The sequence below is a fragment of the Rhipicephalus microplus genome, chromosome 2, assembly GCF_043290135.1.
Source record: "Rhipicephalus microplus isolate Deutch F79 chromosome 2, USDA_Rmic, whole genome shotgun sequence".
Lineage (NCBI taxonomy): Eukaryota > Metazoa > Arthropoda > Arachnida > Ixodida > Ixodidae > Rhipicephalus > Rhipicephalus microplus.
In genome coordinates, this window is record NC_134701.1 from 206,311,630 (window position 1) to 206,335,027 (window position 23,398).

The window sequence follows — 23,398 nt, forward strand, 5'->3', positions numbered from 1 at the left end:
GGCAACGAAAACACTTGGGTTCTTATCAAGAACCATTGGCAAGACTACTAAAGAACTTAGATTGTTGGTGAACAAAACGTATGTGCGCCCATTCTGATAAAGGTCTGCTCTATGAGACCTTCATACACTAGCAAATGCTAAAAAACTAGAATGCATACAAAGAATTCAAAGGTTTACTTACAACGCTCACAGTAGAAGCACGTCCCCTTCAGCCCTCCTGGGAAGCCCTAACTTAGAACCCTAAAACAGCAGGTGTGCCTGTGAAAGACTGAAACTAGTTTATCGGATTTAGTACAGTAACCTAAAAATCGATTGGGGAAAAAGATTGAACCATTGAAATCACGAATACCACGGTCAAATCATAGCAAAAAAGTTCAAAATTCTCACGTAAAACCACTAATTTTCAAAAATCATTCTTTCCTTCAGCAGTACATGGGTGGAACGCGCTGTCCGATGAAGCGGTATCGTCCACAATTTTTTTTATTCATGCATGTGATAGCGAATCTGCCAGCCATCACTTGATTGAATTGTTGTTATTTTTGTTTTTTTTTCTTGTGTATTAGTTTTTCGTGCCTTTTTAAAGCAAAACTGGCTCATTCTCTGCAAAAAGAAAAAAAATGTTATATTGACTCATTTTTTAAAATGTTTCTAAGTTATAACTCTTCTAGATTTTTTTTCCTCGATGCACTCTTTTTGTTATAAGTCCTTTCTGTTGTCTTCTTGCATTGGAAAATGTAATATCAAATGTGTGTGTGCACGTATATATATATATATATATATATATACATACATACATACATATAAATATCTTGGCATCACAATATCACAATCACCAACAACTTAACTTGGTCCTGCCACATTGAAAAGATTTGCTCTTCTGCCCGTAGAAAGTTAGGATTACTAAGGCACGTTCTCAAAAGCTCTCCCCCTAAAACTAAACTCCTCGCTTTTAACACAATAGTCCGGCCTTGTTTAGAGTATGCGTCCGAAGTCTAGGATCCGTGCACTAGAAAGATATTAATAATCTTGAGAAAGTCCAAAGATTAGCTGTTCGGTTTATTTACAATCACTTCTCCCAGTCTGACTCCCCGACAGAACTAATAATTAATAACAATATTCCAACTTTAGAATCCCAAAGGAAACTAGCTAGACTTAAACTTTTTTTCACCTATCTAAGAAAAACACTATCATAGACCTTTGGCACGTCCTCACTCCGTTGTCTTCACGTCCTGCTAGAGGATACCATTCTTACAAATTCACACCTAGCTGCCTTTGCGCGCACTAGCAACTTCAAGTACTCTTTTTTTCCCTCGCACAATAGCGGATTGGAACGAGCTGTCGCACCATATTTTTGAGTCTGCAAATGTTCTAAAATCTCTAGAAAATTACTTTGAAGTGCGAGATGTGTAACCCGCAAATATATTGTACACCTGTCTGATTTATTTTTTCTGTCGTTGTCGTTGTTTTCTTTGTTTTTTTTTCTTTACACCTGTACATCTATTAGTTGGTCATATCATTATTGTACCACCTCCCACTCCTGCTTGGGCTATTTTTATGGCCTGCAGTACTTTATAAATAAACAAATAAATAAATAAATAGGTAACCCACTCCTGGCTACGATTTCACATAGATGTCAGTATTATTGACTAAATAAATAAATAAATAAATAAACAAACAAATAAATGACAAACCAGAGTCTCATTGGTCGACTGGTCTGTAGACTTGTGGAAAAGATACTTCTCTTTTTTTTTTTCTCCCACACTCTGCGACCCCCAAATTTGAGAGGCGCAGTTAAAGGGCCATGACACCCAATTTTCACTCATAACCTGTGTTGTGTGGGTTAATCCTTGGATGTTCTCAAACAAGCTGGTTAAGTTTTAGTGCATTTGGTTGAGCACTTAATTTATAACAAATATCTTTATAAACACATGAGCAGCATGGGCAGACCATGACACTGGCACACTTGCTAGCTGCGACATAATAAGCTGCTTGCTTTGTGAGTGACTGTATTCTGGCCAACAATCTTGTTTCATGGTCAGCTACGTATACAGTGGAGCTATGTCAGCTTTCTTTAGCTTGACATTGAAAATTGAATGACTTCCAAGGGCTTAAACTGAGCTAGATTATGACGGCTCCACTCGATGAAGAACATGACGTCACGCACGCCATGGCAAAATGGTGGTCACTGCCAGTGAAGAAGGATATAGAGCCAGCGACTTCTAGGGCTCATTTTACAAGGAAACACTCTTATTGTCTATTTTTCATACATGTGTGAGACCATATACACTCAAACCTCGTCATAACATAATGGGATATAAGGAAATAATGGATATAACGAAGTAAATAAAATTCCTCTCAAAAGCTCCATTGAGAACCATGCATTCTAAACCTCGTTTTAATGAAGTAAAATTGACAGGTAATGACAGGATATAATGAGCTCAATTAGTCTACAAAAAAAAACGACCATAGTGTGTTAAGTATATCGTTTTCTGCGGAGTTTGACGCTCGTCCGGCGCGGCTCTTTCAAAACTACCACGCCGGCCTTACTTACAGCCACGCCACGCGCAGCCGAGAGAGCCATCCTCTTCACACAGCCAGCGGAGAGAATTGAGGAAGCGCTCAGCGGCTTACATGACCGAGAATCGGCGCCGCGGTGCGAAGTGATTTCCCTCTTCGTGCCTTAAAGACAACGGTAACGACTGCGTCTCCGTCTCCGCTGCTACCCTCTGCACCGAGAAAGGAGGACTCTCCGCGACAACTTTCTTTTTCTTTTTTTCTATTCTCCGCACGCGACCTTGAAAGGAGAAGGGTCTCTACGTGCAGAGACGGAAAAGGGAGAAGCGTGGCACAGGCGCGTCCGCATCGCAGATCGGCATTTGAGGGAGAGAAAACGATCCGCCACAGTCTTTTCTTTCTTCACGTGCAGCGTTGAGAGGTGCCGCCGCGAGATTGGCCATGGTGCTGAGAGCATTTTCAGAGCGCGGTATGTTCGAATTAACAAGTGCTTGCACGTTCAAATTACGGGCATTTTCGCCCAATGGAATACAGATAGCTTTGACGGGACCTCAGCGTGAGTTCGAATTAACTGGAAGTTCGAGTTAAGGGTGTTCAAATTAATGAGGTTTGACTGTGTTTATTTTTCGTCGCACGCGAGGCTGCGTAGTGGTGCATCGGGCCACGAGGCGGTTTCTTTCTTTGCATGCTTATAGGTGCGCGCTCATCTGAGGATACATTGTGACCAACTGTTATGATCAAATAACAAAATAATGGATATAACGAAATAATTGTGGCTCCCCTTCAAGTTCGTTATAACAATTGATTGATTGATTTGTGGGGTTTAACGTCCCAAAACCACCATTTGATTATGAGAGATGCCGTAGTGGAGGGCTCCAAAAATTTCGACCACCTAGGGTTCTTTAACGTGCACCCAAATCTGAGCACACAGGCCTACAACATTTCCGCCTCCATCGGAAATGCAGCCGCAGCAGCCGGGATTCGAACCCACGACCTGAAGTTCGTTATAACAAGGCTTGAGTGTAGTACTCTCTACTCGTATTTTCAGCCGAAACCAACAATTTGGCGGGTGACCATGGTTCCTTTAACCTGACAAAATGTGATCATATTATGCAGTTGTGGCCAGACTTTACGGAGACTTAATGTGGTGGGTTTGTTGCAATTACAACAAAGCAGTTAGCATTATTTAATCTTTGTGAATATTAATGAGGTTGTGTATGTGACCATTATTTAGTAAAGAGTTTCAGCCTCAATTTTATGCCTCGACCACGTCTGTCCCCTCTAGCTTGCCTTTTGCATGCATGCATGCTGTGGGGCATTAAAAGGGGGTTCAAAATATTCAAGTAAAAAAACTTCTTTATAATAAAAAAAAAAACTATGGTAATATTGCTATATGCATATTGCCAGCTTTTTAAATCGTGTGCGCGCAGGCGCGGTGAAGACTATGAAGATCTCTTTCTCTGCTCAGGCTCTGGACTGGACTTGTCAGCGCTAAGATATTTGTAAACAGGGCAAGTGACTTGTCATTCACGTAACATGTTAGGGTTGCGAAAATTATTTGTGGGCATAAATTACACAATATAATAACGCATCTTGCGTTGCATCTTGCAGCCGAGCTTCTGGTGTTGAGCTCATCTCTTGTCCTAAACTTTTTCTATTTCGTAGCAAGCAGGAGGTCCTCAATTGCCAGCAGTAGCGAAGAGATGCTTCTTGCTCTGTGAGATGTTGCAACGTGTACTGTTTCTCTTGCATTGCAGCAGCAACAGACACTACTTTGACGCCTGGGGCGGCATCCATGGCAATGAAAACAAAGCCAACCAGCCTACGCCGACTTACTCGAGATGGCAAGAAAGCCAGAAAACGTCATCCAGTGCCAAAAGTTATTCGGATACGATTGCCCATGGGCGCGGGGGCAAGTGAGTCTGAGTCTACATATGTATTCATGATGCGCATTCAGATAAAGGAAAGAAAAAAACATTCAAGGAGCAGCCTTTACAAACACTGAAATTAAAATTAAAGTGCACTGGTTAGGATTGTCAAGTAGTTTTATAAGGTATAAAATAAAGATATTCTATTTGACTAAAAAAAATATTCAATTTCACTAATGCAGGTTGAGTTAATGCGAACCTCGATATAACAAACTTGGATATAACAAATTATCAGTTCTGACAAAGTAAATGAAGAATAGCTTGTCATAGATACAGTGCTTTAAGTATATGTTTATAGCGAATTTTTAGATTTAGCGAAGTACTTTTGTGGCAGTTGTGACAGTGCTATAATGAGGATTGTGTGTATATCTGGTCACAGTTGACTTCGGTATAACAAATGTATGTAATAAATTATCTGACGCCCTTGGTAATTTGAATTCCAAGGGGATTGAAAATCAGTTCGAACTTAAGAGAGTCCCTTTGAATATAGCACCCAGTGATTTAGACTACATTTTTGAACTGGTACTGCCTGTGCCATCTTTGCATATGCTGGCAAAGGACAGGGGGTTCATAGTGTGTGTGTGTGTGTGTGTGTGTGTGTGTGTGTGTGTGTGTGTGTGCGCGCGTGCGTGCGTGTGTGTGTGTGCGTGTGTGTGTGTGTGTGTGTGTGAGTGAGAGAGAGAGAGAGTGTGGGAGTGAGCAGGCATTCTTTTTCCTTAAGGGTGTTGAAAAAAGGAAGGTGAGAATGTGCATTTGGCAGAGGGTGGGGTAGGGGGGGGGTCCAAAATGGTGTGGGTCTTCTTTTCTGCGGTAGTCATGGTGGAAGTGGTTATTGCTATGGACTTATAACTGGAAAGTGTCTTCCACATCTACTAAGACAACACAGCTACTCACATGAAGCAGAGTAGTGAAATAAAAATATTCAAGGGAAATAAGGAATTAAAAAGAAATAGAGACACTCAGTCCTGCATGTCTGCAGCCTCTGTCAACCTAGCAGCATGCAGAGATCAGCATTGACATATCTGAATTCCTGCGATATTTGTGGCAGCTTTGTTGACATACTTCGTACACTTGCAGCCTTTTAAAAGCTTTTTTTTTAATAGCGAAGTTACTCTCAGCCGAGGTTTTCATCCAGCGTTGTGGTAGCGCTGATCACGTGGCCTTGTATTGTGGCAAGAGTGAGCCTCGCTAGAAAGGGGAGAGATGCTTGTGCTGCGAGAGGTGAGGGTGTGTCGTGAGAGGCGAGTGCTTGCAACGAGAGGCTAAGGCGGAGGATGTCAAAGGGTGAACTTCCGAGAAACGCTCCACGATTGTGCAACGGTGAGGAACAGTGGAGTGTAAAATAGCGTATCAGTGAGAATGTTCAGGACTCCCGATCGAGATGGTGCCCAACGTGAGTGTTGGTGAGAGTTGATGCAAGAATAGGTATGTCGTCACCTGACCAAACACAATGTTCATGCAAAAGAAGCCGAAGCTAAGCTCCAATGAACAGAAGGCTTGAAAAATATAGCCGATATAGCTTGATGAAGGATGTGCATAAGCTTCACTGTTTCGACAGTTTTCGACTAGTGGAGCTGGCTGGATTGTTTTTCTTTCCCATAGTACAGCACCTCATATTAGTGCTAGCATTCACTACTTCAACAATTTAAGTGTAAACAGATGCATGTAGGTTTCAACATAACTTCTGCATATCCTTTTGTTATTGCAGTGTGGCATCATGACCTGGTGTCATCAAGCCATTGTCACATACAATACAAACCAGTGCTGCTGTTTCATTTGCCTGTACTTTTGTTATTATTTCCTTGAGCCCAGTTCTATAATTCTGACGTTACAGAAAATAACTACTATGGTGAAATGAGTGTAGTTCATGTTCTAACCTTTTGATTTTGCATGCCAGTGTATTATTAGAGAGTAGTGGTCCCAGTGTTGCACATTTACCCAAACCGGCTTAAACCTGTGTCACACGAGCGTTTGGAAGGCCATTTAACCAATGTTCTATTGACTCAACTCTGTGCTGCTGCGCGGGTGATTTCGCAGTTCATTGAGTCAGTAGCCTGTCAAGTCAATGGAGCACCCCACGATTCCGTTGAACTTCGATGGCTGTTGAGTGATGGAAGTAGAAACAGCGCTACAGCATGAACATGCCAACGTTGACAAGCTGCAAACGCGTGGCCACAGTTTTTTATTCAACAACTTGAAAACCAAATGTGCATTCATAATTGCATATAAATAATTTATTGAAATATTGAAAACAAAAATGATAGATGCAAGTGTGCTTTTAAACGTATTTACTAGATTGTTTTGCTTACGATGACATGAAAATGAAAACAATTTGCAGTGCCACTCAGTTTTTGCGAGAAACACCCGAACTGCTCAACGGCTGTAAAAAGCTGCCCTGTAGCCTGCCATGTAGGAGCGTAACAACTCTGTTGAGTCGATGGAACTGCGATGTTTCAATGCTCAGTGACTTGGCGGTTTTTCAAAAGTGCCCATGTGACACAGGTGTTAGCAACACCAAAACTTTCTTTTATGGCGACTGTGTAGGATAGATGCCAGTGTATGTTGCATACTGCCTTTTTCAATAGCAGCATCAGCGACATCCACTCCAGTGTTCGTAAACTCATCTATGGGAGTGATGAGAATGACAACCACAGGCGGCATGAACTTTGTGACACAGAATTTCGCTGACTCAAACTTGACCAATGTACTCATGGCACCAAGGGTTGTACAAGTACCTATGAAGATGGCTGCGAACACTGTACTAGGTGAGGCCATCACTCTAGCTGTTCTATCGTTATGATGAAGCTATTTGCTTACAAGTGTAAAGACTGTCTAGATGAGTTTTTGTTTAATGTACTTTTAGGTAGGTCGTGCACACTGGTCCATAGACCCATTGTGCATAAATGTTCTTGTGTACAAGATGGCACTGCCTAATAATTTTTGGTCAATAGTATGGAAGTATGTTAGTTTTCTCAGTTTAGATGTGCAAATATATATTCCTGTGAGGTTCTCATACTTACTTCACTTCTATTTAAAGTACATTATTTTGTGCAATCCTATTCTTGATGTGCGCTATTTGAAACAGCAGGTAATATCGGCGGGGTCTAATGTTTACTTGAAAATCCACAGAAACGTCACGGGCTAATTGTATCGGTTCAGATTTTTCCGTGTCTGCATGATGGAAGCCGAGCATGACACATTTGGCTTAATGAGCCTTAAAAATTAAGCTAAGCTCATCCACATGGAGCTCTGCGTGAGAGGACCTGATAAAAGCTGCTTCTAATTTCTACAAACAGCTGGATCGACTGTGACTGCTTCACCGGCAACCACCTCAACAACTGCTGTGGCATCACCGACAGTGCCAACGAACCTGGTCATGATGGCACCCAGTTACATCGACACCAGGACGATGAAATTTTGTTACTCAAAACCAACGGTAGTACAGGTGCCAGTAACATTGCCCTTCAATACTCTTTCAGGTGAGTGTAGCATTGTGGTCACCAAAATACCCCTGATAGCAACTCATTTTAGTAGCACATAAGTAAATGTTTGTAGGATATTGGTACTTCCTAGTATACAATTAATGGATGAATGCTTAAGTTATCTGCACAAGCAAAACAACATGCAATGCTTTGCTTGTTTGTGACGATGACTTTTGACTGCACTTCCTATAGATTCAATGAAAGTAGCATTATGGAAGTGTAGCTTTGTCAGACACCTTCACCTACAACAAGGTTATTAAAAAGTGTTTTTCATTGCCTGTCTTTTTTTTAAGTGGGCTCACAAACAAACGGACACAGTTGTGGTTATCTGGTATGCTGCTTGTGACCTGCAATCAAATAAAAAAAAGTGATGTTGATATCGAGCTATGTTGAACGCATCTAAATCCCCTTGTCTATTTCAACAACTGCCCACTTTTCAGTATGTTTCTATCTGTATCTATGTTTACTATATAATTATGCAGGTGGGCTATAGAAAACAGCTTGGTACTCATTTATCTTGCCTTCCTGAGGGACACATCTTTTTCACCGTGAGTAACACGTGCGCGGCACCTACTCTCAGGAAATGTGCAATTTGCCTAAAAGGTTGGGTTCAGGCATGTGGACCTTATGCTGAAAGTTGCAATGGAATCACCAGAAGCAATGAGTCGTGCACATGTACATCTTTGCTTGAAAAGTTGTGTTGCCAGCTGTTTATTGTAAAGGCAAGAGTAGCAGGTGTGTGATTGGTGTGCAGTTTGGAAATGCATTTGAATTGGGGGGATCTCAACTGTAATTATAACATATACTTTTTTTTTTAATCAGGAGCGACTCCAGTACAAGGTGGAACCAAATCAGTATTTGTACAAAAAAAAGTGCTACAAGTGCAGGTACCAGTGAGCACTAGCTTGACAACAGGTGAGAAAAACTTGTGCTCGCAAGCAAATGGTACACTAGCAGTATTTCTGCCAGCCGAGTTTGCTACAGGAACAAACCTTCATTTTGCAGCATCGAGAAAAGTGGTACAAGTGCAGGTACCAGTGAGCACTAGCGCTACAGCAGGTGAGGACAGCTTGCGCTTTCAAGCTGGTGGCACACTAGCAGTTAGAGTGTACTACCGTACTTCAAAAAGTCTTAACAGCACATAGAACAATTAGGAAAAAAAGAAGACAACAGAGGTAACGAGCGCTAACTTCGAACAATTTTTTATTTTGACGAGAAATGTCTCTATACAATTCAAGGCTGAAAGTGTGATACCAAAAAAAAAAGAATAAGAAAAAAGAAACGGGAAAAAACGTACATGTGGGGCGAGCACTGCTTCATCATTTCACTTAGTTCGAGCATATCACCACACGCGTCCTAAAACTGGGTAATCGATTTCTTGATTTAAAGGTGCTATAGACTGTGCGCTAACACACTTCCATATCTGCTTTGATAACTTCATAAGTTGTCTGAGCCCTATGCTTTGCCATCACCTTGCTCAACACCATAATAATGCCTGCAATACGGTGCAAGGTCACATCGCATTCATTGTCGTGACTGTGGGTGCACACCATGCTTTAATCAGAGTAAAGTGATGGCAAGGCATAGGTTTTAGCTTTTAAATAAAGAAATTGAGTACCTGGCTTGGTTTTAGGAGGCGTGTGGTGATATTTCTGAACTAAGTGAAATGACGAAGCAATGCTCGCTACACATGTGCATGCTTTCTTGTTTCTTTTTTCTTATTTTTTTTGTTCTCGCACTCTCTGCCTTGCATTGTATACACTTCTTATTGAAATTAAAGCTAGTTGGAAGTCAGCACTATTTACCTCTGTTGTCTTGTCCTTTTCCTAATCATTCTATGCGCTGTTGACACTTTTTGAAATGGATCCCCAAAAAGTTGCCCAAGCGTCAACCCTTCTATAGAGTGTACTAGAATCGGAGAGCAGGTCCACTGGTGCAGGTGGCAAACTGCACGGGTGAAGTAAAAAGCCCAGAAAATTTGCAGTGGCGCTGCAATCCCCTTCGCCTGAAGCTCTGGCTCATCCGGAGTTGTTGGGCCACTGGAGCAGCGGTTGCCAGCACCCGGTAGTAACTTCTAGAGTGCTGAGCAGTCTACATCGGTGCGGCATTGTCTGTTTGATACACTACTTCTCGCGTTTTGTTTTTACCATTCGTTCACTATCTATTTTCAACCTTGTTAGTGCGAAAAAAAGATTCTAATGCAGTGAAGCTAGCCCTGCTGCTATTAGCCACAAACAGGGTGTTAGCGAAATTATTATAGTGCCTCTCGTTAGTTTAATTATTCGCAAGACTTAGTATGACGCCCTCGATGGCTTTGCACGAACGCTGCTGCAACTGTGCGGGATATGCTTGAGACACGACCGATGCCCGACGGCAAAGCTGCTGCTGCCGGCCATGACACACGGCTGTAACCATAACGACTATAATCGTAACCATGGTAACCTTCATGTGAAGGCGACGATGATGCCACTTGGATTTTCAAAAGAAAGGAAACGCCTCAGAAGTGAGACCCAATGTGGACCCACTCCCCCAATCTAGTACTACACTCTAATAGCAGTACTTGTGCCAGCCGAGTATGCTACAGGAACTAACCTTCATTTTGCAGCATCGAGAAGAGTGCTACAAGTGGAGGTACCAGTGACCACTAGCAGTGCAGCAGGTGAAGACAGCTTGCGCTCACAAGCAGGTGATGCCCAAGCAGTATTCGTGCCAGCTGGGGTTGCTATAGCAATTGACCTTTATCTTGCAGCACCGGGAAGAGTGATACAAGTGCAAGTACCCGTGCCCACAAACACTACAACAGGTGAGAAAAGCTTTGATGTTATTTTTATTCAGATAAAACTGTAATAAATGAAATCATGTTTACAGAAAAGCAGCATGTGGCTATGACTTGGGGCTTTGGAGCATCTGGCTGCAAAAATTAAGAGCTCAGGAAGTGAAGTTGTGTGTGGCTAATATGAGCACGTCACCTGCACATCCACTTTGTTCACTCTGCCCTTGCAGCGTTTGCGTGAGCAACAGCACTGCAGCGGCTTTAAAGGCACTTGAAGCACGGTGGCAGTGCTTGAAATTCTGAGAAAGTTCTAGACGTTCCTCATAAGTAGGTTTCACGATATTTGTTTATCACAATCTGAGATTATGATGACACAATTCAGTGCATCAGAGTGATGCATGCAGTCAGTCACATTGTAGAGTGCAGCAATGCTTGCAGCCATGTGGTCGGATGCAAAAAGCAGTTATTAATCGGCCATAGTGCTGCTGAAGACAAAATGTCGATATTGCTTTTGCACCGTCAGCATGTGAGAGAGCTGTAATTTCTCTACATATACCTTGGGAAGCAGTGCAAAATCATGAGTGCCCACTCCACGTTTTTCAATAAAGCCAGGAGTGAGATATGGCATACCAGTTGTCAAGGTGTCAAATCATTACAAGTCCTCTATATGTGTGGTGAGTAAGGGGTTTTACTCAATGGGCCCAGGTCATCGGACGCACTCAAGACAACTTGATGACACGAAGACGTTCTTTATATTGGACGAGGACAAGAACACACACGAAGAAATCTCACAATGACAAATAGAAAGTCTACAATAAAGTTTCTTTGGTGCGAGGAGAAAGTCTACATTGTTACGGTCAGCATTCTTCGCTCCCACGACACCAAGTTTAGAAAACCACACTCACGCGCGCCGTCGTTGCGGTGACCGCAGCACCGGGCAACGTGGCGTTGTGTCCATCGCAGTAGCGTCCACAGTGAGGCACGCCTTCTCGTGTAGCTTGCTGGCTCGAGCTTAAGACGTCCCGCACCATGACGTCTTGTTGGCGTCCAGGTCATGCTCGACTGAAGCGAGCGCCCAGGACACGGGGTCAAAAGCCCCGACAACCATCGAAGCCGGCTGCGTAGGTTCTCTCCGAGACCAGAACAGCGGCTGGCCATGAAGAATGTTGCTTCGGACCAACCTGGGGGTGAGGTGGGGCGATGCACAGTCTAGAACGCACCCGAGGACTTCAACGCCGCGACGAGGCCCGGACACGGAGAGTCAGAACGAGCAGTCAGGGCGTGGCCCGAACTTGTTCTTGCGCTCTGCCCTCTGAGGTTAGCCGAGCTGTCCTCGTGGCTCGGGAGCTTTTTCACGAGGTACGTGCACGAGCACGTGCATAGGCGAGCTTCATCATTTCACCGCTATCACTATCATGGTAATTCCCGCGCACCTGAAATGCTAAATCGGCCCCGCACAACGATCACAAATAAATCGGCCCCTACGGCTCACTCGTCGAAGTCCTCACAATATGGCCATGCAGGGCCATAACTAATCGGGAGTTGAAAGGGTTCTGACACCCCCGGGAATTTTTTTATGCCTTAACTGTTCGGGTGATACTGGAGTATTTACATGCCTTCGCATCGAGCAACACTTGCTAAAGTTAGCCGTTTTACACTTAAACACTTCCTCAAAAAAGTTCCTGACTACAGCTCTGGGCCACGAAGGTCATGCGTTTCGATGGTCAACCACCCTGACACAGTGGAGTGGCCAGTGACTATCTTCAGGCGTAGTCAGCTTAGAAGTGCTGCTCTTTGTGGGACAGTGGGACACATACGTCCCACCGTTTCTTCTACGGAAAAACCTTTCTCCCACATCAGCTGTCATAATTAGTGCCATGAAAAGTGGCTGATATCTCACCTAAGTCTATGCAAACTCGAGAAAAGGCTATCTTCGGGTGTAGTCAGCCTAGAAGTGCTGCTCTATGCGGGACAGTGGGACACATGCATCCCACCATTTTTTCTGCAGAAAAAGCTTTCTGTTACATCAGCTGTCATAATCAGCGCCACGAAAAGTAGCTGCTATCTCACCTAAGTCCATGTAAACTCGAGAAAAGGCTATCTTTGAGTGTAATCAGCTTAGAAGTGCTGTTCCTTGCATCACAGTGGGACACATACTTCCCGCTCTTTCTTATGCAGAAAAACCTTTCTCCTACATTAGCTGTCATAACTAGCACCAGGATAAGTGGCTGCTTTCTCACGTTAGTTTATGCGAACTCGAGAAAAATTGTTTCATTAAGTGCAAATAGTGCCACAATGTCTTTGAAATTGGTTCCTTTTTTTACGGAAGCTTTTGAATTTTGGTCCTGTTCAAAAAACAAACAAGTGTGTAGTTTAAAATGCGAGATAGTCAAAACCATATGAATATTGTGGGGAACCGGTTTATTCAGCCAGGCTTGAGCTAGATCACTCTGGTAATATTTTCAGGTGACGAAGATGTACAGGTGATGATGATATGTAAAGAGAGTGAAGAATCCTTCGCTTGTCGCACTCACACTAATTCCCCCGCACGGTGGAAACGGCCACCTGGTCACCTGAGAGTATTAGCAAATGAGCCACGTATAAGGCTTTAAAAGAGATACATGCACTATCTCTGTCCCTCAGCAACAATGATCAGGATTAGTGCTAAAAGGAGAAATGTGGTAATTGACATGAGATGTCTGTTCAACCACCGTCTACGGCCCAATAAAGCGAGTGATGAATTTTTCGCACAACCGGGGACGTGCAGGGGAGTCCATAGAAGAACTTCGTTACCAGGGAAAAAACATCACAACACGGCGAGACGAGTCGTAGCGAGGCTTCTGAGTGTCTTGAGAGAGGCAGGTGTTAACGCGGGCCAGGTGACGGTAGTGTGCGAGACGAGATAAAAATAATTCAAAGAAAGAAGCTGTCAAGGGTGCTGGGGTTGAAAGAAAAGAGACATCTAGAGCGAAACTTGGCGAGCGATTATGCATGAGAGAAAATGGAGAAAAGCAGGTAATGTGTTAAGCAGCCGTATTGTAAGCGAATGTCATGAAGGGTAGGATTGCGTCCCAGTTCGTGTGGTGGGGGTGAATGTACATCGCGATCATGTCCATGAGGGTCCAATGAAAAAGCGTTCAGTCAATCCGTTGGTCTGCAGGTGGTAACTAGAAGTGGTCTTGTGAACAGTGTTGGAGGCACGCGAAACTTGGTCGACAATAGAAGAGAGAAAGACTTTGTTACGATCGCTCAGGAGAATGCGTGGGGCTCCATGGTGCAAAAAGATGGGGTGAAGGAAGAAATCGGCGACCTCAGTGGCCGTCCCAGATTGTATACAAGCTACTTCTGCTTAGCGGGTAAAGTGGTCGACGGCCGTGACAATCCAACAATTCCCGTTTGATGATATAGAAAGAGGGCCATACAAGTCGATTCCGATGACTTTAGAAGGCAAGGCTGGACAAGGAAGAGGTTGCATAAAGCCAACCGGAGCAGTCGTGGGTTGTTTTCATTGTTGGCAATGGACACAGGAGGTGACGTACTTAGCAACGGCTGAAGAGAGGCCAGGCCAAAAACGACTTCGTATTTTGTCGTAAATCTTCTGATAGCCTAGGTGACCGGCAGTTGGATCATCATGAAAAGCTTCCAGAACTTCACCTGGCAGAGAATGGGGGATGACGGGCACCCACTTGTTGCCATCGATGTGGTAAATGTAGCGGTATAAAGGGCCACCGACAAACTTAAATTATTTAGGTTGTTGACGGAGTCGGGCGTTTGGAGGAGTAGTAGAGCCGGTCATGCGGTCAACAATGCTGCGGCAGTATGGGTCAACACGTTGTGAAACAAGGACGGATTGGGGGCCAAGTGATGAACTTAGCACTGCAATTGAAGTGGTGGCGCCGTTTTGGAGTAGCGATGGTGAGTGGCCTTCGCTGGGCAAAGTACAGCGTGATAAAAGCATCACCATCTTGATGCTTTTTCCCAGATCTGTAGGCGACATCAAAATCGTACTCCTGCAAATGAAGCACCCAGCGACCGAGGCGACCCAATAAGTTTTTCAGCGATGAAAGCCAGCATAGGGCATTATGGTCGGTAACGACGGTAAAGTGACAGCCGTGAAGATATGGTAAAAATCTTTGCACTGCCCAAACAACAGCAAGGCACTCCTGCTTGGTAATAGTGAAATTCTTTTCTGCAGTGATAAGAACACGACTTGCGTAAGCAATGACGCGTTCGAATGAGTTGTTGCGCTGCGAAAGTACGGCACGTATACCATGATTGGCATCGGTGTGAAAGATGGTGAGTGCGCTTGGATCGAGGTGGCACATTACTGGATCCGACGTGAGGGCTTGCTTCAATGCCATGAAAGTGCTTTCGCAGTCTTCAAACCTAATGAAGGTGACATTACTTGCGATGAGTTGATGGAGCGGAGACACAAGTTGTGCGAAGCTGCGTATGAAGCGCCGAAAGTAAAAAGCTAACCCAAGAAAGCTGCACAATTCCTTTTGACGTACAGGACGAGGAAGGTCGAGGACGGCGGCAAGCTTCTCGGGTTCCTTCTTTGCTGACGAGGTGATCGAGAACCTTGATCATCTTGCTAGCAAAGGTACATTTCTTGGTGTTAAGCTGTAGAACGGCTTCGGCAGGGCATGTGAGGACTGCGTCAGGACATTGTAGATGCTGCGAGAACGGAGATGAAAACACTACTATGTTATCGAGATAGCACAGACACGTTTTTCATTTCAAACCACGCAATACACCATCTATCATGCATTCGAAAGTGGCGGGCGCATTACAGAGTCCGAAAGGCATCACATTAAACTCGTACAACCCATCTGGCGTTGAAAAGGCGGTATTCGCTTTGTTAGACTCCGACACTGGTATCTGCCAGTAGCCAAATCTAAGGTCGATGCTAGAAAAACACTCGGTGCCCTGTAATGAATCCAGTGTGTTGTCGATCCGAGGGAGAGGATAAATATCCTTGCACGTTATTTTGTTTAGCGCGCGATAAACGACGCAGAAATGAACTGTCCCATCTTTCTTTTGAATGAGAACAGCTGAAGATTACCAGGGACTCGACGAAGGACGTATGATGTTGCGTCATAGCATGCCGGAGACGTTTTCCTCCATGATCTTGTGTTCTGCCTGAGACACCCGATATGGATGCCGATGTCTGGATGCTTTGAGTAGCGGTGATAGTCATGCTGAGGACGGATGCATTCACGTCAAATAGAAAATGGTTTCTATTCAACAGGGTGAGCAAATCTTCAGTTTGAGCAGGTGTTAAGTCAGTGCTTATGGTTGCCGACACAGCTATAGAAGAGGCTTGGAATGGCAGTGATGGTGACTTTAGGACGTCGTTGTAGTTGTTGTTTGGAAGAGTAACAATCGCAACAGGCTCACTGTCGACCGCGCAAGATACTGTTGAGCCACAGGGGAGCAGTACAGATTCAGGGGTTTGATTTAAGGTGCTAAGGTAGGTAGACCCTTTGAAGAAGCGAGTAAGCCCTGGTGTGATCACAATGCCCCTACGTAGGGTATGGCCGTAAAGGAGAATAAGTACGTCATCATCCACAATGTCGGTGCAATTAGCACTTATAATTTCTTCGATGTATAGCCGAAGCACATAATCTGGTGGGGTGACAAGGCGGGTGCATCCGTCGTGTTCAAGTGGCAAAGAGTCAGTGGCATTTACTGTATTTACTTGCATAATTTGTGCACTTTTTTTTTCATGATTTTGTGGCTCTGAGAAGAGGGTGCGCAAATTACGCGGGGATTTCGCGAACGCATATGACATAATGTGCAGTAGTCTTAACGCGTGCAGTATACACACTAAAAATAGTAAATGGAAGCACAAATAAAATGTACTTCTAATTAAACAGAACTAGCACATATTTTAACCAGTCAGATCTGGTCACACGCGTTCTAGTCATAATCACTGATCAAAAGTTCCGATTGAGAATCCTCATCGCTGTTGCTGTCACCATCCTCCCAAAGCACATCGTCCTCAGTTCTGTCGAGCGCATTCGAATGCCCCTTGAAATTTTTTTCGACAATGCTGGGAGGAACTAGGTTCCACAACACGGTGATACCGAAGGGCCCAACCGTTCACATATAATTAAAAAGTCCTTCTTCAATGGCAGAAAACTTGTGTTAGATAGCCCACCCTTGCTTTCTCCCGTACCGATCGCGCTGACCATCATACGTTTGAATTCACCCTGTAGTGCTTGGTGGCGACATGGTTCTAGCTTTATTCGGCAAACTTCACAACAGTGAGCTTGAATTTCGCCGTATATACATAATTACCGTAGGCAATCGCAAGAGAACAGCACAAACGCGACAATCGGATGGTGAAACCCAAACTTCGGAAATCAACCAAATGTGCGTTGCAGGGCAGGCGCATAGAACGAGGGGAACAGTTGGCGAAACAGGCGCTCGCTTGCCTCCTATGCACAAAGTTGTTCGTGCCATGATGCGAGCGTATGTTCCTATGGTACAGATTCTAGAGGTAGGCGGAGGGAGGCAAACGCTTTGGCAGTTCTCATGGGTACGGTGTTAGGGACCCTAGTTCAGGGGAAGACCTTGGAAATAGAGGCTTCGCACTCGCAGCCCGCTTGAATGTGTTTGCCTAGTCGGTGAGGCGCACGCCCGGTGCACCCGTTCAGGGAATCAAAAGGTTCAAAGTCCCTTCATGCGCGAGCCAGTGAACTGGCTCGGCGGGTTGGGAAGCGTAAAATATGCGAGTATAATTCTTTTTTTCGTAAAGCAGGCAAAATATTAGGGGTGTGCAAATTATTTGAGGGTGCAAATTATGCAAGTAAATACGTTAGATGCAGGAGGCACTGATGACAAGATATTGAAACGGATGCAGAAGACAAGAAATCCCACCCCAGAATGACAGCGTGGGTGCACTCACAAAATACCGTGAAAACGATGTGATGACCAACGCCTTCTATGCAGACACGAATGGTGGACGAATGGAAGTCGAAGAATGAGAGCATTCGTCGCCACACGAAGAGGTGGGCCGCCATGAGGCGTCACTTTTCGAAGGTTGGAACAAAAATCAGCATGAATAATCGAAATGGCAGCGCTAGTGTCTACGAGAGCCTCTACGCGTACACCTTCTTCTAACACTACTATCAAGTTCGATGGCCGCTCTGGAGGAATTGTTAGCTGTCCGGTGGATTCAGTTTCCCCTCCTAAAACTGCATCGGGGAGTTTTCCGCATGGGTGTTTGTGGAATGGGAGGTGGGTCGCAGAGGCGACACTGAACGGCGACCTGGCGAAGGCGACCTGCGGCGAGACGTACGGGAATTCCAAGGCATGTCAGTATGGTAGGTGGGAGATGGTGAACGGTGTTAGGACGAGCGGGAGGGTGGCCGTAGATAGTTCATGGTTGGACGGAAGCTGCGATGTTCTTCAGGAGCGTAGCCGTATTGCTTGTCTTGTTGGCGTCTTCGACAAAACCAGGCGATATGTCCTCGATAGCCACAGTAGTAACAGATGGGCCGAGGAGGGCGCTGAGGGGCGTAGTAAGGCGGTGCACGCACTGGCGGTGACAACGAAGCTACAGGCATATGGTCTTCTGGTGTAAGCACAGAAACGGTGGGTGCGGCAGAGAGTGCGGCAACTTTGGAGTACGTACGTGGGCACATGACGCACGCAGGGATCGTTGGAACACGTCGGACGCGATCTATTCCCTAATCAGGTCTCGCAAGCCATCTTTTGCAGAAGGGATAGTAACTTCCACAGCGCAGGAAGAGCAGTGCCCGTGAAACTCTTCACGAACGATGTCGTCAATAAGCGCACACAAGTTGAGGGGTGCAGGCAAACAAATGTTGGTGACATCTTAGCAGAGGCAAAGAGCCAAAGCTCGTCAAGTCGCTGGCAGATGGTTATCACGTCCTGGTTGGTGGCAGGATTTTGTGTGGCGAGGGCTTTTAAGGCGACGGTGTTGATGCCTTTAATAATGTGACGTATTTGGTCATTCTGAGACAGGATGAAGTTAACACGCTTGCACAGTGCAAAGACATCCTCAATGTACGAGGTATAAGATTCACCTGGCTGCTGAGTGTGTTCAGCGAGCTTCTTCTTTGCTGCCTCAGCTCGAACTGTAGGAGCACCAAAAATTTTACGAAGTTGCTGCGCGAAAATGTCGCGGTCGAGAAGATTCAGGTGGCGGTTCCAGAACCAAGTTTTGGCGACACCGGACATGTAAAATCTGACGCTGCGCAACTTCTGTGGATTGTCCCACCTGTTAAAATCGCTGAGGAGGTCGTAGTTCTTGATCCAGTCTTCTACGTCATCACTTTGGAGACCGGAAAACACAGGTGGATCATGCAGGCGATTGTTGTTGGGCAGAGCGGGTTGTTGCTACTGCAACAGGCGGCCACGTGACCAACAAGATGGCAGTTAAAGCAAATGGACCGGTCATCAGCAGTCCTCCACTCACCGGGATTTCGAGAGCGCGCTGGGAGCCTCTGGCCTTGAGCGTAGGAAACTGGCGGACGACGGTCAGTTGGTCGGGAGGGGGCGGCGGTGCACACAGATTCCAGGCCAACGTTCAAAAGCTCTTGGCGAACGATGGCATGCACTAAAGGCACCATTTGGGAGCTGGACTCACAGACACGAGAGAAAGTTGAAGCGGGAGACATAGCTTCAAGTTCTCGACGAACCATCTTCGTGACGTGCTCTGCAGTCAGTGGTGCCTGTGATACAGGCGTGCCTTCGCACGACCATGTTGCTGCGGTATGGAAAGTCGAGCGAACTGATGGGAAATAAGTCGGCTTTTGGCGGCCTCAAAACGCTGGCACTCTCGAATAATAGCATCTACTGTGTCGCAGTCTTTGCAAATTAGCAAATTGAACGGGTCATCGGCAATGCCTTTTAATATGTGCGCTACCTACTCGGACTCCTTCATGCCGTCGTCTGCTTTGTGGCAAAGGGCGAGCACGCCCTGTATGTAAGACAGGTACGACTCCGATGACGTTTGAGCGCGAGATGCCAGCTCCTTCTTGGCCGCTGTCTTCCTGCCAGTCGATTTTCCGAACAGTGCACGCATCTTTTTTTTGCACGCATCCGGGCTGCCAATTTCCGCTTCGTGGTTCTCAAACCACACTTTGGCTGTCCTCTTCAGGTAAAGTAGGACGTTCGCCAGCATGAGCGTTTCGTCCCAGCGATAATTCCTGCTTGTTCGTTCGTACAGGGGCAACCATTCCGCAATGTCTACATTGTCGATCCCGCAGAATGTGCCAGGGTCTATCAGCTGGGGCAGAACAACTGTCGTCGTTGCGGTGGCCGCTGCGGGAGCTGGAATCAAGAAGATGTACTGGTGATGATGATATTGCAAGGGAGTTTAATAGCGACGCCAGGTAGTAGGCAGGCAGCCGGTACGGACAGAAATGCTCGAGCCGTCCAGCGTCTACAGCTCGTGCACACACTCGCGCTTCGCACTCCGAGAAAGATGGTCCCACTAGTCAGTGCCTTGCGAATTCCCCACTACGATACCCCGGCGACCAAGACGAGCCATCCTGGCGACTCAAGGTGACGAGAGAACAGGAGGGTCGTAGCAGGGCTTGAGGCGACTGACGTGGACCGTCTCACGACCAAGGCGGCGCTTGTCCGTGGATGGCTTGAGTGGTTCAATCACATAGGTGACAGAAGGAGGGTGCTGTATGACGCGGTAAGGGCCCGTATACTTCGGTGCAAACTTGGGAGTCAGTCCAGGAGAGTGGAAAGGCAGTCGGAGCCACACGAGAGAACCGACGGGGAATGTGTCCTGAACAAGATCACGGTCGTGGCGATCTTTTTGGAGGGCTTGATTATCGGCTGTGAAGGACCGTGCAAGCTGACGACACTCTTCGGCATGTTCTGCCATTTCAGAAACTGGGCTGAACTCGGAGGCATCAGGATTGTATGGCAGAATTGTGTCGAGTGTGCTGCATGGGTCACGACCATATAAAAGAAAAAATGGAGAAAAGCCCGTTGTTGATTGAATCGCCATATTGTAGGCATACGTCACGAAAGGAAGGACAACGTCCCAATTGCAGTGGTCCGAATCATCATACATAGCGAGCATGTCTCCGAGAGTTCTATTGAAACGTTCCGTTAGGCCGTTCGTCTGAGGGTGGTAGGCTGTTGATGTGCGGTGTACCGTGCGGCATGAATGTAAGAGCTGCTGCAGAACTTCGGACAAGAATACACGGCCCCTGTCACTCAGGAGCTCCCGTGGTGCACCATGACGAAGAACAAACCGATGCAAGATGAAGGTTGCAACGTCACGAGCACCAGCCGAAGGTAGCGCTGCCGTTTCGGCGTACCTTGTCAGATGGTCGGCAGCCACAATCACCCATCGATTACCACCGACAGAGCACGGTAGCGGGCCGTATAGGTTAATCCGAACACGGTCAAATGGGCGTGCAGGACATGGTAAAGGCTGCAGTTGACCGGGTGAATGAGGAAATGTCTTGCGCTGCTGACACAGGGAACATGAGCGAATGTGTTTGCGTACAAACGTGTACATACCCCGCCAGTAGTAACGTTGGCGGATCCGTTCATACGTCTTTAGCGCACCGGCGTGTGCGTGTTGAGGCTCAGCATGAAAATATTCGCAGATATCAGAGCGCATATGGCTGGGTATGACTAGCAGCCATTTACGACCCACCACTTGATAGTTGCGACGGTATAACAGGCCATCTCGTGTGGCGAAATGCGTTGCTTGGCGGCGAAGAGCACGAGGGTAACCGGAAGTTGATGTGTCAGAAAGGATATTCAAGAGCGAGACAATCCAAGGGTCTTTCCGCTGTTCGGATGGCATGTCTGTGACGCTGACGGAGTAGAGGGGAAGGTCAAGGGCTGATATTTCCGATTCATCAGATTTCACGGGGGATCGTGAAAGCGCATCTGCGTCAGAGTGTTTTCGCCCCGATCGGTAGACGACGCGTATGTCGAATTCCTGGAGGCGTAGTGCCCAACGTCCGAGGCGACCAGAAGGATCTTTCAGTGAAACCAACCAACAGAGTGCGTGATGGTCTCTTACCACGTCAAAAGTTTGGCCGTACAAATAGGGGCGAAACTTGTTTAACGGCCACACAATCGCCAGGCACTCTTTTTCCGTAACAGAATAGTTGGCTTCTGCCTTAGTGAGGGCGCGGCTGGCATAGACGACCACATACTCCGTAAAACCTGGTTTGCGTTGCGCGAGTACTGCACCAAGGCCGACGCCACTTGCATCCGCGTGTACTTCGGTCGGCGCAGTAGGGTCGTAATGACGCAGTACGGGTGGTGAGGTAAGGAGTTGGCGCAGTGTTGTGAAGGATTCGTCACAGGCTTCTGTCCAATTCGAAAGATCTGCAGGGCCAGCAAGGAGTTTGGTGAGTGGAGCGATGATGGAGGCAAAGTTCCGGACAAAACGACGAAAATAGGAGCACAGGCCCACAAAGCTCCGTAGTTCTTTAACAGTAGTCGGCTTAGGAAATTCGGCAACAGCACGAAGCTTGTCAGGGTCGGGAAGAATGCCGGCTTTCGAGACGACATGACCAAGTATGGTGAGTTGTTTAGCCCCGAAGTGACACTTCTTCAGGTTAGGCTGAAGCCTGGCGTTTGTAAGGCACTGTAGAATCTTACGCAGACGAGTGAGATGCGAAGTGAAATCGGGTGAAAAGACCACAACGTCATCAAGATAGCACAAGCAGATGTTCCATTTGAGACCGCGTAAAATGCTGTCCATCATTCGCTCGAATGTGGCGGGCGCATTGCAGAGTCCGAATGGCATTACGGTGAATTCATAGAGACCATCTGGTGTGACGAACGCCGTTTTTGGACGATCAGACTCAGCCATTGGGACCTGCCAATAGCCTGAGCGAAGGTCAAGCGAGGAAAAGAATTCTGCACCTTGGAGACAATCGAGAGCTTCGTCTATGCGGGGAAGAGGGTAAACATCTTTCCTCGTAATGTTGTTTAGGCGCCTGTAGTCTACGCAGAACCGTATCGAACCATCCTTTTTTCTGACAAGTACAACTGGTGAAGACCAAGGACTACAAGAAGACTTGATGACTCCACGCTGCAGCATGTCGTCTACTTGTTCTGCAATTACGCGACGCTCTGCCGGAGACACACGATAGGGGCGCTGGCGCAAAGGAGTACACTTTCCTGTGTCAATTGTGTGCACAATTGCGTTCGTTCTTCCTAGAACCGCTTGGGGAAGGTCGAACGAACGCCTGAATTCGTGCAACAGGGTAAGAAGCTGCTCTCGTTGAGCCGGGGCTAGATGGCAGTCAATAGAACGATGAAATGCATCTGAGGACACACTGTTCGAGGCAAAGTGAGGAACCAACGCGTTCAGTTCCATATTCGGCTTGGTGTCGAAGAAATCGGCAGGCACGATAGTACCTTCATCGATAAGCTGAATGTGGCCGAGCGTCTCGTTGCGGAGCAAACTGAGAGGGCACGAGTTCGGATTGGAAATAAATATTCCGGTAGTGTCTTTACAAAGCGCAAGAACGGCGAATGGCAGCAATGTGTGATGGCGGCTACCGAAGATGTGAGATGGCGTGAATAGGACGGTAGCGTCAGAAAGTGAAGTGCAGCAGGCAGGGACAAACTGGGCGCTGAAAGGAGGAAGGTCTATGTCCGTCGCGACGACAAGGTTAGCCACACTAGATACGGCCGCATCAACAGAAGGCGCATCACGAAACGGTAACACC

General features: G+C 46.3%; 1 protein-coding gene across 10 annotated transcripts in view; it reads left to right on the forward strand.

Annotated features, from left to right (window-relative positions):
- Positions 1–23,398, forward strand: part of LOC119170468 (uncharacterized) — a 148,202-nt gene that overhangs the window by 95,646 nt on the left and 29,158 nt on the right. For 5 of the 10 annotated variants that reach the window (XM_075887292.1, XM_075887283.1, XM_075887284.1 and 2 more), the window contains 7 exons: positions 4,272–4,430; positions 7,028–7,207; positions 7,739–7,921; positions 8,747–8,839; positions 8,930–8,983; positions 10,530–10,610; positions 10,674–10,727. In XM_075887292.1, the coding sequence (XP_075743407.1) occupies positions 4,272–4,430; positions 7,028–7,207; positions 7,739–7,921; positions 8,747–8,839; positions 8,930–8,983; positions 10,530–10,610; positions 10,674–10,727 (804 nt within the window). The remainder of the gene's footprint in view (positions 1–4,271; positions 4,431–7,027; positions 7,208–7,738; positions 7,922–8,746; positions 8,840–8,929; positions 8,984–10,529; positions 10,611–10,673; positions 10,728–23,398) is intronic. The other 5 variants (XM_075887287.1, XM_075887288.1, XM_075887289.1 and 2 more) reach the window with 3 other exon arrangements.